General features: G+C 44.4%; 1 protein-coding gene across 1 annotated transcript; it reads right to left on the reverse strand.

Moving 5' to 3' along the window:
* Nucleotides 1-9,834: 9,834 nt before the first annotated feature.
* On the reverse strand, nucleotides 9,835-14,226 carry gba3 (glucosidase, beta, acid 3). The gene is made up of 6 exons (XM_086059738.1): nucleotides 14,067-14,226; nucleotides 13,454-13,678; nucleotides 12,690-13,051; nucleotides 12,124-12,564; nucleotides 11,549-11,672; nucleotides 9,835-11,486 (listed from the first exon to the last, which is right to left on the reverse strand). Exons 1-6 carry the CDS (start codon nucleotides 14,119-14,121, stop codon nucleotides 11,284-11,286), a joined length of 1,410 nt encoding a protein of 469 aa, XP_085915864.1. The 5' UTR covers nucleotides 14,122-14,226; the 3' UTR covers nucleotides 9,835-11,283.
* Nucleotides 14,227-17,239: the final 3,013 nt, after the last annotated feature.

Genomic DNA, 17,239 nt, shown 5'->3' on the forward strand with positions numbered 1-17,239 from the left:
AAAAGCCTGCTCGTCAAAATAACGCCATAAATAAGCTGAGACTTTGACTCCGGAGTTTAATTCCTTCCGTGGGCAAAAATGAAATGAAATGAATCCGTTCCAGTCCCTCCTTGCTTGTGTTCTCATTTTGTACTGTCCCGTTCAACAAATGGCGATTGTGGCTCTCCTTGCCCACATGTAAGGGCATCACAGCACTTTAATTACTCCTTTTTTTTTCATGTCACTGCGTCATTAAATCTGTTCCTGTTCACACAAAATATGAGCAGTTTTGTTGCCATAGCGTACTGTACATAATGTGAATCAAACGCTGAACTTAAAGCCAAGTGGTGCACTATACACTTCTAGCATTTATACATTTGTGTTATAGGCTGTTTAACCCCCTGAGGTTATCTTAAAGGAAAGTTTGTCACTTTTTTACTCGCAACTGCCACCTCTGGCCCAACGCGCAACTGCAGCATCCCAACTGTGTGCAGTGTCGTACGCTAGCTAACACCACAGGCTAATGCTAGCACAGCGCCACATGTCCGCTACTCCGCGGGGACGCGCATGATGTGCACCCTCCACCACTCCACCCCTCCCCTCCCTCAAAAAACTGTGGAGTGTGCGGATAAACGGAAGATAAAAGCTGATAGGTGCCGTCATTCAATCTTCTAAAATGTAAAACCGTCAGGCTCTTCGTACTCATCTGGGCATTGGTGGAGCATCCATGATGTAGAAAAAACTTTAATATTACCTTTTTAAACGGCACAAATGCACCTTTAACTACAATGTGACCCATGATGAAGACAAGTTTGACACCCCTGCCTTAGAGGCTTCCAATTCAATTTGAAATGTATTCTTTTTCTGGGTATTGCCTAAAAGAAAGATGACCAGGACGCTCCTCTTTCGTCCCCTGAGGAGCGAGTCGTGCACACGGGATGCGGCTATTACTTATTATCAAAAAGTGCTTGTTTGTTGATAATAAGGGCCAGGGATGGAAATCTCAGCGAAAGGGAGAAGGTGAAGGAGGCGTGAGGAGGCGGGGGCGGGGGTGGGGGGGTGTGGTGATACCTGAGGAAGCAACGGTGGAATCCTCCCATTGCTTAGCCAAGCGTTTTCTTTGCGAGGCAGAGGACGGCTTAGCCCAGAAATAGCAAAAGATAGGACACAGTGTTATTAAGCACGGTTAGAAGGGTGAAATAAGATAACGAAGAGCAAATGTGCTAGCTGTGCAATCCAGGCCAGGGAACGGGGACATTTGCTTGTAGGCTCTTGTAAACATGAAGGCAATATCATGGCCGCCAATGGAGCGCGTTTGAGTCATGTCAGTATTTTATCTGGGCGCAGGCGAGGTCACTTGGCAACGTCGTGCCCAGAGGGAAAGTCGCACCCGCCACACATAAATTTCCATCTCGCGCTCAACGTGGAACATAACTCAGGTGGGGAGAAAGTTCACGGCGCGCATATATTTGGGGTCAAATGTTACAATTGCGATGCGGCACTGCCGTGCTTGCCCTTATCAGCCCGCCGCCGCCGCCGCCGCCGCCCTCTGCAGGCGGGCCTTGTTTGTTTTATCGGCTACCACTCAGCTATTTGAGTTTGACACGAGGTTCATGACCACCTCAATTTGCCTCGCCGCTATCTGATGATTCCGTCGCTCACCCTGCCGCTTAACGTATTCAGCGCAGAGAGGCGATACGTGTCGGAGACAAAGCTCACGTCCAATCTGAGTAGTGCAAAGGTCCCCCCGCGCTCCAACCACACCCCCGCCCTTGAAGTGATGAATGTACGCGAGCTGTATGGAAAAAGTCAAAAAAACATGCCTCATTAGAGTTGCATGTACAGTGCTACCTTGACTTGCGCGTTTCGGTCAATGACAAAGCTTGTTTGAATGTTTTTGTTGATGAAAAATAGCACTTGATGGATGTACGGATACAGTTTTTTGCACTATTCATGTGTTGGATGTGTGCTTTTTTACGGGACATGGCACAAGGTGGTTTTACCAAGTCGTGTTTGCGCCTGCTCCGTGCCCCTTATAAGCCTACGAAGGCCGATAAAGACCGAAAGTTTCATTTCACTTGAGCGTTTGGCGCATCTCAAGCTTGCTCACAACATCGACCAAGCGACGGCTCGTACTGGAAAAACACTCAACGCATAAGACAAGGCGCCACAGTAGAATGGATGCTCAAAAGGGTTAGCCGGAGGTAACGGAGGTCCGCCTTTCCCGTTCTGTGAAGTGGCGCCTCGGAGACGGAGAGGACAGGGGGAAGACAAATTGAGAGAGCGAAATAAATATCTATTTAAAAATAGCCTCTCAGCGCGGAGAGATTTGAAGATATTATCCTCAAAGGCTGCTGTGAGTGAGGCCGCGAGACGGGAAGGGCTGTCGACGGTGAAATATGGAAGGTGCGTATATTCCCTGACAGCCTTCGGCTTTTCCTGATAGCGCCTCCGCCACAAGCTCGCTGCAGTGATCCATAGACCCTTTGTGGAGACTTGTGCCATAAATGCTGAGAGCGAGATGCTGAAGAGCCACCGATGCCCCCCCCCCACCCTCCGCATCATGCAGGGTGGGGGGATTTTTCTGCCTCTGACACATAAGGGCAGCGGCGAAGGGACGAGCAGACCGACTCGTCCTTGTCCCTTTTCAATTTGACAAGGCAAAGCAGCCTTGGGGGACTTTCGGGTCTATTTTCAAATTGACCATTTATAATCAGTTTTCTAAAAGGAGAAAGCGTCGTTGTGGAAGGCGGAGGGGTCGGTGGGAGGGCGATAATACGGCAGCATGTTGTCACAAGCATCAGCAGGTAAGACAAATGAAAAACAGATAGTCGCTGCATAAAAGCAAAGTGGGGAACTGACCTCTTCAGAAAAGAAAAGAAGGGGAAATGAAAGGAAATGTATATCGTCAAGCGGATAAATATGCAGACTCTTGTAGAATTATGTACCACCTCACAGTGAACCCACACGGGCACAGTAAGTTGGCTTCAATTTGACAAGGAAGCTTTTTTCTTTCTTTCTTTTATGCTGCACGCATCAACACCTGCAAGGTCACGCCGATTTACACACCATTTGGGGCATCTCAACTGAAGATTTGGAGGAGAGCAAGCGCTGAGCTTGTGCCAATTGTCTGCAGCATTTAAGGGTTAAATCAGAGATGGGCAACTTAAATGATAGAGGGGGGGAGGGGGACACCATTTTTTTTATCAGCGCTACCGGTGGGGGAGTCATATGAACAGTTGACCACACACTTCCTAACCAGATGTATGACAAAAAATGTAATTAACAACCAGTGCAAAGTGCTCTCTTGCATAAAAAGATTTAATTCAAGGACGGCGCATAACTGCGAAACAGCAGAACTCATTTTGTGCGTTTTTTTTTTTTTAATCAACTCACTCGAAATTTTAATAGCATTGGGGTAATATGTTTGACCTGCATGTCATTCCAAATCCGCAACAAATAATTACGCATCATTTTGCAGAATAGGGCAGCAAAAGACCACAGCTAAACCATGTCTGCCATCTAGTGGTGAATGGTCATATCACAACTTAAAATGATACAATGGAAGTCCTTCTATTCACGACATGCCTGCGAATAGACAAAATCCACCTATAATTGATGACCATTGAAATAAATTGGGTCAGTGGTTCTTAACCTGGGTTCGGCGGAGGTTAAGACACACACGAGACTCGTATGATTCGTGAATCGCGAGTATTTGTAGGCCCTGACCCATTTTGGAACTGATTATCTGGACAAATCTATACTTAAGACACCTCAGACCACAGGAACGTCGGATGAATCATACAATAATTTAGGGTTTGTCATCCTGATTATCTTGTTGTGTACCAAGCATTAGAAAACTTGCATGCTGCCTTATCCATTTTCCCGATTTGATCAAAAACATAATTCTTTAATCTCAATGTGATAATTGTGATGTGATGCAATGTATACCCCCGAATTAAGCCATAAAGCGGGCAGCCATTAAACGGCACGTGCAGCGACTCATTAACATTCCCCAGGTGGAGCTCTACTTTTGCTTATGCAGTCACGGCGAGCCGGGGCCTTTCGCCGCGGATGAGAGGCCGCGGGCCGCTTTGCATAACGCCGCTCGATTTGGGGAGCGCCGCTTGAGCGGCTGCTCAGCGGCCCGTGGCCCGCTGGCATTTGAGCAGAGGACGTTGGGGCGGAGATTGCCTCAGGTGTCAGAGTGGCTTGGAAGGCGGCAGCTGGAGGTCGTTTGTCCGGCGCATTGATTCCATCGTGAATGCCCCCTCCAACATGCCACCTTTCATTCTCTCGAAGCATTGATCCAAGACCCTTCCACAATGCACGTGCCGCACGGGGGAATTGGGAGCGCGGGTGTCAATGTGGCACAGCTTTTAAGCAAGCAGATTTTCAATCAGGGCGCCACATAGCACTATACAAAATAGACATTGTTCTTAGAGGTCATTTGGAGTAACCCATTTAGTTATTGGGGGGAGTTTATAAATGCGAGAGCATAGGAATTGACCGTAAGTCAATACAAGTGAAAGGCCGATATACTGGGTGTGTTGATGGGGTCTGTGGGCCGGGGTCCTCGCTCCTACATGGGATTCCTAAATGCTCACTGAGGCAGATTTCCCATGCCTTTTTAGCATGTCACCCTGGCTATGAATCACCATTACAGCGCTTTTTTTTTTTTCTTACCTGGCCACCTCAAAGGCTTTTTCATTACAGTAAGAGGAAGGCATGGTGAGAATGAGAGCGGGGCTGTGTTTGTAGAAAGGAGGGTCGGGGGAGTCGGGTTGAGTGGGGTGGGTTAATTACAATAACAATGGGGGCGGCCCAAAAAAAAAAGAGAAAAGGTATGCCATGGCAGGGGTTGAGCCGCTCTCATTTGTTTCAATAAGGTAAATTGATTCCTCTGTCCTCTGGTGCCATTTGCATCGCATCCATTTAGCATTTGTCGGCCCACTCTCCTCCCACGCTTTGACACCTGCGCACACACCCCGCACGTGTGTGGAGGACACGGCAGTCTTATGAAATGACAAACCTTTTCATTGGCAATATGGAGACTGGTTATTACGGTTAAGCTAAACACAAGTACACGTCATGAGTGCAAAGTGGCTCAAGTTTTTGTTGGTAGCGCGTTACCGTATTGTCGTGTGAACAATCGTTGTGGTGACTTGAAAATTGTTAAGTGAAATAATGTGCAACGTGTAACCCATGAAAGAACTGTTAGCTAGCATTAGCAGGCTGTAGCATGGTCTATAAATTTTCGTTCTTATGGAACTTGCAGGAACTAGAAAAAAAATGGGCCAATTGACACACTTGTGACATCACTTACGTGAATAGCGCCCAATATGGACGCCGCCATTATTCGAGCAAAAATGTCGCTGTAAAAGTGCAATAAATTCTCTATTTTTTAGCTTTTAGCCATCTTTCTTAAATAATTACTACGATCACGCCATACATTTTACTCACAGAATTTTTTTTATTTGCAAGAATATTCAAAACATGGTATTCTGGTTAATATTGCATTGATGGAATAAGAAATCAATTTCCCCTTTAAGACTTATATGTGACTTTCCTCCTAGGCTGTGCAAAATGCTTCTGTGCCTGCCTCCCTGCCACGGACACACTCGGAGGTGCGAACTCGTTAAACTCCCTGCATGGCAGCCCCATCAGTTAGTGCCACCGTAGATAGCAACAGCCGTCGGGCAGATGAGTGACGAGCAGGCACGTTCGCCGGGCACCCGCACGATAATCGCCCTGCGGGCTCAACATCGACACACAAGCAGGCCGGCGCATTTCGACTGCACAATCAACATGCTAGCATGTAAGCTGTCAAACGGGGTTAGCGACAGTTGACATGAGGCTGTGACTGTTAATTGACCATTAACTGGACCTCATTTGCAAATAAGGGCCATGTGTCATTCCGGTGTGCCACAAGATGGCGCTGTTAACCCTTTTTTCCCCTTTTTTTCTTTGTAAGCCTGATGATTGTTGCCCAGCAGCATAAAATGTACTGTCAAAGCTATTTGTTATATATATATATATATATATATATATATATATATATATATATATAATTTTTTTTTTTATTTGCTTGATTGCAGATTTCTGAAAACAAGTAAAATACAATCAAATCTAACTGGTAAGAAGAAATATGTTGACAGATGCAAAACAAGCAGGCTGTTTCACAGCGAGCAAACATTGCACCCAAGTTTACATTTGAGAAGTTATAGCAGCAAAACTCTTCTTTTGCTACAAGTGGCATTGAAATGCACCAAGCGTTTCCCCAGCTGACATGAACTCTGGCTGATCTGCTATTTGTAATCTGGAGTTCTTGGCATGAACAAAAATCGCCTGCACATATGAAGAAAACAGTAATAAAAAAAACAACAACAGCTTTATTGCTTGTGTTGCTCGCCACAAGTGGAGCACTGTCTGCCTAAAAGAAATCTTTGTTAAGCTTGTTGCGCAACAGTCAGCCTATTCCTAAACGCTTACTTCTTTATTGAAACAAATGTATGTTCTAAATCCATCCGCAACAGAAGAAAATCCGCCATCGAGAGAGACCGTATATAGTTTGGGTGTCCAAACTACGGCCCTTCCATTTTTTGGGGTCCCCACAACATATACTGTACTCAAAACAACATTTGGTCCCGCCTGCATTACTATTATTTTCTTTTTAAAGGAGGACATGAAAATTGTGAGTGCCAAAAGTTGGCGGGTTGTTATGCTAATGATATGCGAAGACGCAAAGAAACTGAAAACTAATTTATTAACTGAAAGAGTAAGAAAATTCGTCTTCATTAAGGTGAATATAGCTAATAAGCAAAAACGGTTTCCTCCCCTTTCTGGTGCTTGTCAAGGGCCAATTAACGATCCTAAAAATGGTCAATTTTATAGCGATTTCGCTTGGTTTTCATTTTGGAGATTAACATAATACAGGGCCGGATCTTTTCTAGTAGGTCACAGGGCTGCTGACCACCACAAAATGTGCTCATCATATCTTAACAGTAAGCTATGATGTAGGGTTGTTGTTTTTTAATATCAAACATTTATAAATAATGTAAAAATTTTTGCAAGATTAATTTTGCCATTTTTAATAATTTAAAGGCACTTGGAAGAAATTAATTGGACACCTTGGTATAAGTGTCTTTGAGATAAGAGGCCCCATTTTCTGTTTACAGTTTATGTGGAGAGCAAATGTGTGTTTTTAAACAGTACAATAATGTAGAAATGATACAACCCACTTACACAACGTTAACAGCAGAGGGCAGTGTTTCACGTCTCAGATCAGCCCACTCAATAGCGCCAGATAAAAACGACACCGCCCGTGTCGTTTTTACTCAGTTCTCGTTTGATCACGGCACTATTGTGAGAATTTTGAAACCGAGATACCTCAATCTTTACAATACCCTTACATTCTTACTAAAAATCTGTAAAATTCAATTTCTCGGTCATCTAACAAAAACTGTTCTATAGCAGGAATTCACTGTTTCATTTAGTAAATATGTTATGCCCGACGATTAGTGTAAACATCAGCGAAAAGCTCTACAAGGGATAAGGGACTCCCCGCAAATGCGAACTAGTTTATGTTTAGCAAACACTTAAGCGGCCCACACCTGCAGTACTCGTATAATACCAGCGGAGGTCCCCTTGACTCGTTCCAGACAATTAGCGCTCTCCCCCGGATCAACAGTTGGCGGCGTCGGGAGCAGAGGGCCCTCCCACTGCGGGCGGGCGGGCGCGTGAGAAAGCACTTCTGATTTCTATTAAGTGCTGCAGATTAAAAAGACGTCTCGTAGGTCGGGTCGGCCCGGTGTTCATTTGAATGCATTAGCGGGGTCCGAGGCAAGATAATTCTCTCATTAGCGCCACTCAAACCCTGAGTGACAACACGGGTGAGAAGGGGAGCATGTCGTACAACACTTAGAGTTAATTAGGCCAATGCTTCTCGGCTCCTTGAGCCGGCGCCGGCGCCGGCGCATTCCCCAACTTGGACAACGGACACCATGGCTCCGACCACAATAATCCAGTCATTTCCTGCGTCATTCACAAATTTACCCTTTTTATTCTGCGACAGTTATCCCTGCTTCAAAACTCACCTAATCCAGGTGTTTTGTCACAAATGGCCTGTCTAATAGGAAAATAGTCCATCGTTTTGTGTGTGCGTTTCTGCCTTTGTCTTTGCTACGTTGTGGGGCCCATACACGCGTGTTTTTTTCTGGTTTAACTACTATTGTGGGGACCAACTTGAAATTTTATGGACATTTTGGTGGTCACAAGTTCAGGCCTCTTTTTGAGGGTCAAGACTTGGTTTTAGAGTTTAGGTTTGAATTGGGTTATGGTTGAGGTTAGGGTAAGGAATGGGGGTAGGCAATCTTTTTTGATGGTTGGGGGTTAGGAGGAGGTGCTAGGAAATGCATTATGTCATTGAGATGTTCCCACGATGATACAAAGACAAGTATGTGTGTAAGTTCTGGTGTATCCCTTTCACTTTCTGTTTGGTGCTCTTCTTTTAAAAGATGCTTATGTAACAAAATTGTATCCTGGCTGGCTCGCCAATATTATATTAACCCCCCCACTATTATATACACGTGAAAAATGCTTAAAACTGACTATATTATTAGTTTAAACCCTATACCTTCGTAACTTCCGCTTACAGTCTACTCTGCCCAATTTAAAAGTTAGCTCCTCCCCAATAAAGCTTGTCTCTCAATGGAGGTGCATCACTTCAACCTTCCTAACTGCCACCAGGGCAGTGACTTATGCCCACCGGCCCGGCCCGACTCCTGACCGTACCTGTCTAACGCATTGTTCTGCCACTGATATTTTGACTGGTGTTGGTTCAGTTTGCTGTCTATATTCAAAATGGATTAATCGACTAGTCCCTCTTAATTGTGGGCCAGTCTTTTGGGGTAAAATGGAGGAAAAGTAATAGTTAAAAAGCACTGCATTTGCCCCAAAAGATGCCGGCCCACCGGGCACCTGCCCTGATTGCCAGATGGCCAGTCCAGGTGACTCATTCCTACATCCTTGGGGCGAAAATAGCTGGAAAGAAGTCAACTGTGATTATTCGGAGGATTCCTATCGATGGTGACAATGGTGGTGCAAATGTTGTTTTCCAAACCAAACTATTACATATGGTGGCTTTAATGCATGTTGGACAAAACACAAGAATGGCGAGCTCGGCGCATTCCTACCTGTGTTCTTGACATGATCATAAAAGAGAAGACGTCGTTCCCAAGCCCGTTTGCTGAGGAGATTTGAAGCAGATGATTTTTTTTTTTTTTTTGCCAACATTGTATGTGAATATTGGGAGCACAAGGTTATGCACAAGTCATTAGTCGCTCGGATTCCGCCCCGATAACTACAAAAACCGCAGATTCTATTCTTGTGAAGGCCCTATAAATTGTCTCTTTTCCCTTTTTCGGGCTCCGATTCACTCGCGCTTCCTGTGTCATTGTTCCCACGAGACTGCGCGCTCGGCTCATTTGCCAACGCACACAGGTGGTGGGCGATGTGCACACACCTTGAATACAAATTCCTGCACCTCCCTCGACCAAACTTGAATATTCTAGGGGGCTTTCAATTTTTCAGGCAGGTCTGCGAACCCGCTCCCCCCGCCTTTCCTCAGTGGTGCCATCACAGTCAAGAATTTCGTTAGTCGGGGTCATCGGCAATCCCAAAGAGGTTGAAAAAGGAAACTATTTGAGTTGCCTTTCTACTCGGCAGTGGCTCTGTCATAATTCCATTTCCTGTCTTCCACGCAGAACCCCCCCCCCCCCCCAACCCACCCACTCTGTCTGTAAGCGTTTTTCAGAACTCTGATGTCACGCTTGCGACATCCAAACACGGCTCGGAAGACTTGGAATAGGAGAGCAAACATTTCCGTGTTCTTTTTGCGCTGGCGTGAATTCTCTGCAAAGTAGGTCAATGGGATTGTCAAAGTTTTCTTTCTTTCTTTCCTCCACTCAATAGCAAATGAGCAATTGGATTGAGATTTGGGGAAGGGCGTGGCCGCCGTTTCTTTGTCTTGAAATGGAACCAACAATCTAATTAGGGATTCCTAATGGGAATATGCAAATGAGGCTAATCGGTAAATAGAAAAAGGTAATTATTTGCCACAAGTTGGCACGTTGGAGAGAGAGAGAGAGAGAGAGAGAGCGAGCGAGAGAGAAAAATGGGAATTTTGAGTTCACAATTGCCTGCTAAATTATTAATCTAATTTAGAATAACTCAATAAATCCTGAATATTTTCTAACGCTTGTCCAATACAAATGGCCCCGTCTTAGTAATTTGCCGGAATGTTCCTTGGGGTAAATCTCCGCCTGCAGTGGGTGTGATTGAATGTTACAATTAAATGTACTAATTCATTGTCAAAAGCAACTTATCTGCGCGCGTGATATATCTGGCGCTTAATTGGAAAGCACATTTAGAAATGCTTTCCTCTTTGACTCTAATCACAATGAATTGGCTCCAAGTAATGAATTGAAGTGCGATATTTGAAGTTTGGCTGCAGGAGTGAATGATTTCAACGCTAATTGATACTTTCCTACGAGTGCCAATCGTTAAGCGTGATGATGGTGAAGACAAGTGGACGCGTGTTTACGAAAAGGAACAATCCTCCTCCTCAGACTCCCAACAGGGCCTCAGATATTCAAATGTGCGCTTCAACTTTGGAGCCCGCAGGAGCCCACAAAGAAGTTGGATTATTCATGGCTCCACAATAGCGTGCCGTTCATCATAAGACAAAGGAGAATCTCACCGGCTTTGACGTAGATGGAGAGGGGCCACGGGGGTGTTATTATTCACACGTGTGCAGGAAAGGAGAATGCGCAGCCAAATGGTTGCCACCGTGCCACATGCTTATGAATGCAAATAAAGTCTCTCCGCAGTGAATATAAATGACATTTTCTCCCGAGTGGGAGCATGAATATTAACTGTTGTACACCTATGATGCATGGCGCTACTTATTGCTACACTGACAAGATGCGTTCCATTAAAGGTCACTGTAAAACAGCACTCCTTCGAGTTAGCCATTCCTAATAATTTTCGTTAAGAAGCAGCCTTGATGAGCTCTCTTTGATTAAAAATAAATAAATATGTAAACCAATGAAACATTTAACAGTTTGAAGATTTAGTGATGTTTTCCCTCCATACAGCTCCCACGAAAGCAGTGATTCTCAAAATGTTCTATGTGGGCCCCCTCTAGTGGTAAGGGAAAGAATCATTGTCTAAGTACAGTTCAGTTCTATTTAACTCACAAACCTAATGTGGATGAAACGAATGGACGCACGGAAGTCATTGACATCATTTGAAGTGCGCAGCTTTGTATTTCGAGATGATCCGTGCGTACTCCAGTCCGGAGTGGTATATTGTTCGCCTCCTCTCAGCATCTGAAAAGTCCACGTGGAACAATCCAAAGCGAAGATCAAATCCGTCGGCCCACTCGAAGTTGTCCAAAAGTGACCAGGCAAAGTATCCACGGACATTGACGCCGTCTTCTCCGATAGCTGCACGGAAGAGAGACACATAAGGTTCTGCCTGGTTACCCAAAAAACATCGCTCATAGTACCTTTTTCCACTTCCTGGATGGTTTCCTTGTAAAACTTTCCACGCTGAGCATCCTCCATCACCAATGGCCCCGCCTGACAGAAGCCATTTTCTGTGATGTAGACCAATGGGTTGCCAAATGTGTCCTGAAAGGTGAAACCCAAACATGGTTTAAGTGACTTCTAAATTTACTCAAAAAAGGTTGTCTATTTTATTTTTTAATTTAAAAAGAACTATTCTTAAAGATCATTAAAATGTACTTCTAACTAAGTATTGGCAAAAACCAGTTGTCAACTATGTAAAGCCAGGTTGTTGGCATCTGTTGAATGTAATAAAGTACCATGTAATCTAACCTAGTTACTTTTAAAATCAAGTAATCAGTTACTTTTAAAGTCAGACATGCACAGTAAAGGCCACAGGTAAAACCCACACCAAAAAGTATTGTAATTGCCAATAGCTGCCACAAGATGGCAAGATAATGCCATGACCTGACTAAATAAAGCATAATTGAACATATGTTCTAAGCACCAAGATGCCACCAGATGGCGCCAAAGCAATAATATAATTTTATTACAGGGCCATATCGCCCAGTCTTACCTTGATGTAGTTGAGGAGCTTTCGCAAGCCACACGGCACGACAGCCAACCAAGATGCGCCACAAATGCTCCAATTAGGATCCAAGACTTCCTCCGTGTCCCGGTCCTGCTTCATGCTCATCCGCCGCTCGCCAACGCATCCATGCTTGACCTTCCGGGATGTGTAATAGTTCAGGGCAAAGAAGTCGGCTGTGCCTAACGGGGACGGCTCGTCCTCAGAGAAGACGGGAAGTCTCGGGCCGCCGTCGTAGCCCAGCTTCCTGCTCTGAGCATCGATGGCCGTCCTCATCACGTCCGGATAATCCCCGGTGACGTAGAGCGGCCACGCGAACCATCCCAAGGTGAACGCCAGGGAACGGTCCGAAGCGGCGACATCGGCGGCGTGCTCGGGACGCAACGGTTCGAACCAGTCGCTGTTGATGGCCAGGGACACCGCACCACCCTACGGAAAGCCCTTTGAACATTTTTTTTGTATGTCCTTGACATCCACAGGAACTCGCTTCTTTGTCCTTACTCATTAGACAAAAAGAATATCGATCAATCGCTCCACCAACTTTTCGTACGCACCTGCTTTGGCCTGTAGAGCGAGTTGTAGCTGTGCCAAGCCATGACATGGGCACGCAACATGTTGTGACCCACCACGTAGGCCGCGGTTCCCGCTTCTTTCAGGCCCGGCGCGTGGATGCCGTCCTCGTGGCCGAGCTTGGCGCACACGTACGGCTCGTTGATGGTGAGCCAGAGTTTGACGCGGTCCCCGAACGTTTGGAAACAAAAACGAGCGTAGCCGTCAAAGAGGGCGGCGATGGCGGACGATTTCCAGCCTCCGCGCTCCTGCAGGGCCTGAGGCAGGTCGAAGTGGTAGAGCGTGACCATAGGGGACACGTCGCATGACAGTAAATCATCAATCAGCTTGTTGTAGTAGTGGACACCTGCGGAAAGACCACATGGCGGCTAGTAAAATTATGGTCTGACTGATACATTTTAGCCATTATTAAAATAATCAGAATCAGCTGGAGTTTTGCCATTTAAATGCTGTTAATTCTTATTTTGTCATGAAACAGTCAATGTTGTTCAAAATCAGTCATGCTGAACAATGTCATCGCACCGTTCGTCCACTACATGGTGCTCTGACTCCATTCAATCCAATAACAATCTCTCGAGACAATGGTTGTCCAGTTCTCAGTGTTTGCATTAATTCATTATATGTTTTAAATTAATCAGCCAGTTAATTGGCCGTCGGAATATCAGAACTGCCATATGCCTAGAAAAACTCTGGCCGAAATATAAAATATATGAATTGAATGTATCATATCTCGGATCTTTTTTAGTACCTTTTTGGTTCACGTGTCCTGTGGTCCCATCAGTAAGGAGGCGGGCCCAGGAGAAAGACAGGCGGTAATGGGTCAGTCCAAGTTGCTGGATGCACTGCAGGTCTTTTTCCCATAATTCATAGCTGTTGCAGGTCACGTCACCAGTGTGTGCCCCGCACACTCGGCCCTCGTCATGACAAAATGTGTCCCAGATGCTCTGACCCTTGCCGTCCGCCTGCCAACCCCCTAAAACAAACCAAAATTGTGAAATCCCCTGATGAATGCTTTGGGCTTTATCCTTCCGGTTCCTATTTTCTACTGATTTTACTGTGACGTCACTATAACAAACTATAAATTGACTAAGGCAAAACCTATTGTGCCTTTATGAAAGAACTTTATGTAATTAATTAACAAAAAAATTATAACACCTTGTAATTGTGTTCCCATTTCAATGTCTTTAAAGTTATAGAATTTGGTTTTAAAAACTGGGGAAAATCAATAATAGTTAGTTTTATGTATTATGACTATATTGTCAAATTGACTGTCTGTTTTATTTTCTTGTAAGTAGTTTTTTATTTTTTAAATAAAGATTTATTTATTTTTTATCGGATGTAATGAGAGTTTGCATATCTACCTTCAATTTGATACGCCGCAGTCGCAGCTCCCCATGCAAAGTCGGGTGGAAACATGTTTATGCAGGTCGGACTGTGGTCGCTCGAATGTTTATTATTGACTTTAGTTGAAGTTATTCTGTCTTTATGTACAAAGCGGGCAGCCAAAGCGTGAAGCAAACAACCCGGAAGTGTTATACAGTGTGACGTTTGGAACGCAGTATTTCCGAGAATCAATACTTATGTTCCTTTCTTTTGTCATACATGGCATAGTTATAGAATTAAAATATGACAGTACTCTAAAAAATACTGTCACCACTGTAAATAACCGGGGGGGGGGGGGGGTTAATGTTGTAAAGGATGAATACATTTATTTTACGTGTGTCTGTGAAGGCAGCACATGGTGGCTGGTGGGGACGTTTTTTCTTGCGTTTTGACGTCCGAGCATACGTTTGCATACGGTTTAAAAAGACTGGATTATTTAAATTCTATTAAAACACAATGTAATGTGGTCAATTTGGTCGTCCTCTCTTTAAAAAGTAAAATAAATGGTGTCATTGTGGATCGAAATCAATGGCTTTTCCTTGCATTTACAAAGTTGTGCCACAAGATGGTACTAAAGTCAAGAAAGTGACGCCGAGTTTAATAAAGTATGTAAACAGCGCTGTCGTTTTTATGTTTAAAATTACTGGAGATAATGCTGCCCAAAAAATAAATATATTTTCATTCAGTAAAATTTTGTATGATTGATTCGTTTTTCAAACTGTTGGTATGTTTGGCCTTTCTAAATGCTTTGGAGAAAGTAACGTGTCCTGTCCACGTTTATGTTTTAACACCAGATGGCGCTAAAGTAAAACAATTTTGAAATGCGTTGCTGGGATCACAAGCGCAAGCACAAGTCATGAAGGATAGGCGCAATTAGAATAAGTTAACATTATAAATAAATAAATAAATATTAATAGCAGTAAGAGGGGCAATGTCAGTGGGGTCAAGCAGGATACTAAAATAAGCCCATTGTGGCTCTGCTCTTTGGTTTCCACTGTGCCATGTGTGGTAGTTATAGGAGCTGGGTAATGAATACCTGTGTGCTCTTCTCCTGGGAAAGCATCGGCCACTGTCAGAGGGGGTTGAAAGTGCCACCTCAAAAAATATTTGGCTCAATGACTGAGGCAGTGTTTTATTTGAAAGGACATTTAAGGATCCCTCTAGGCTTATGCACAGTTTGAAAATTAACAAGAAGAAAAAAAATACATTAGAAATTAAAATCTGTCATTCACAGTGCTTCTCTTCTTGGAATGGTTAAGTTGACATATACCCACTGAGAGGTTCAATCAGCAGTGCAGTATGATGATGTGACCCCGCGACCACTCTGGGAATTATGTTTTTTCTTAATGATTTTTGTCAACAAGGTGTAGAAAGTCTCTGTGTTGCGCTGCATGCTGATCTCAAAAGCAAAGGCTGGCCGGCCAAGTCACGAGAGGGAGGCGACGGAATAACTCCACTCGTAACCAGTCTCGGGTTTGCGGATTAAGAAATCTAATTGAGAACGATCCGCAGCCAAATGTTTACAGAAAACAGCTGCTTAAATAGGCACTTAGAAGGAATTAGAATAACAATTTTGGGTTGGCAAGCCAGGCAGCAACACAGGCAATGTCTTTGTTTTGGGAGTGTTGGTTGAAAGCCCCCCGGCTGGGGACAGACGGGAGCCAAGAACAATGTGTCTTGCTTACTTTCTCTTGCCAGCGTTCTACCTGACCCCAGTGTCTTGTTTGGTGTCATTCACACTATGCAAAAGAGCACCACATGACCCTTTGTGCCTCTCTCTTAGCTCTTGAACTCCTTTTGAATGGGGATGCACTGAAGTGAAAAATTAAAAAAAATGAATGCTGCATTTTGATCAGTTTGTGATGATAAACATAAAAACGCTACTCCAATCATTTATTTTCTCTCTTCTGCCTGTTACAGTGCACTTGCATCGGGGCCAGGTGGGGGCAGTGACTGACCAGAGCCAGCAGGTATAGCTCCACCTACAGGTCAGACACACTTATTTAGGATTAGGGATGTTTTTATCCATTTTTTTCTGGAGTAGTCACCTATACCGCTATACCATTAGTACCTTTGACATTTTAAAAAAAGGTCATCTTGTCCTTAAAATTGCATGTAATTAGTGGCCATTTTCTATTCTTCTAATTTCTAGTTTCTGATTGTAACGTTCACAACGGCCGCCATGACAATAAGGCCGCGGGTATCGTCCTGATACTGCCCATCCCTATTTAGGATTATTTTGATGCTTTTATGCAAGAGATAACAACACATCACCAATACTTAATGCTTGGATACTGTATTGTGAGATAACGATACATTTTTGCTTCGTAATGTTTCATGGTCTATTTAGGTTTTCATTTTGACCCAATTAATTCCGCTGTCTCTGGTAAAGTACACAAAAAGTCTCACTGAGTACTTCTAATCGTGTCTCAATCGGCCCTGCGGTTGCATTTCCAACATGCTAGAGCAGACGTTTGAGTGCAAAAACAAACTAGCCGCTGTCCCATGAAGGGCATGTAGCTGGCAAATTCCTGGCCCGCTCTTTGAACACATGTGACAAGCAGCACTTTGACTCCTGAGCCAAACCGGGCCGATCAAACAGCTCTGTTTGGGCTTTGCCTAAAGGGGAGACAACCAGGTTACTCTTATGGAGGTGAGGGAAGGGCTGACCTGAGGGGAATATTTAGCGAGGAAATCTCCGCATGCAGCGAGCGTACATACTGCAACCCTCGTGCGCACGTGGAGCCTAAAGTCATATGAAAACAAACCACAGCATATGATTGCCCTGAGAGAAAAGTCATCGGCTATTAAGCATTTCCGGTGGCTAAAAATAAAGCAGAAACCCAGGAAAGTTAATTTTGAACCAGTGATCCCACTTGTAACATGAGGATGTGGCCGAGCTATGCGCTCGCCGCTCTCAATGTCAACTATTCATGACATTCGCTGGCGCAGTGGGGGTCAAAGTTCAAGAACGCCTTATGAATTTGCCATGAACAAACCGGTCTTTAAAGAAATATTTCCAGGATGAAACTCAGTCTCTCGGGGGTTTGTCTCCCTTTCCAGAGGGGGGGTCATAAACATTTGCATTCCTGCGCTTGGCGTGTTAATGGAGATTAACCCGAATTTGAGCCTGCGTGTCAGCCAGCAATTC

The sequence above is a fragment of the Leptonotus elevatus genome, chromosome 17 (genome assembly GCF_054856555.1).
Source record: "Leptonotus elevatus isolate MCC_2025b chromosome 17, RoL_Lele_1.0, whole genome shotgun sequence".
NCBI lineage: Eukaryota > Metazoa > Chordata > Actinopteri > Syngnathiformes > Syngnathidae > Leptonotus > Leptonotus elevatus.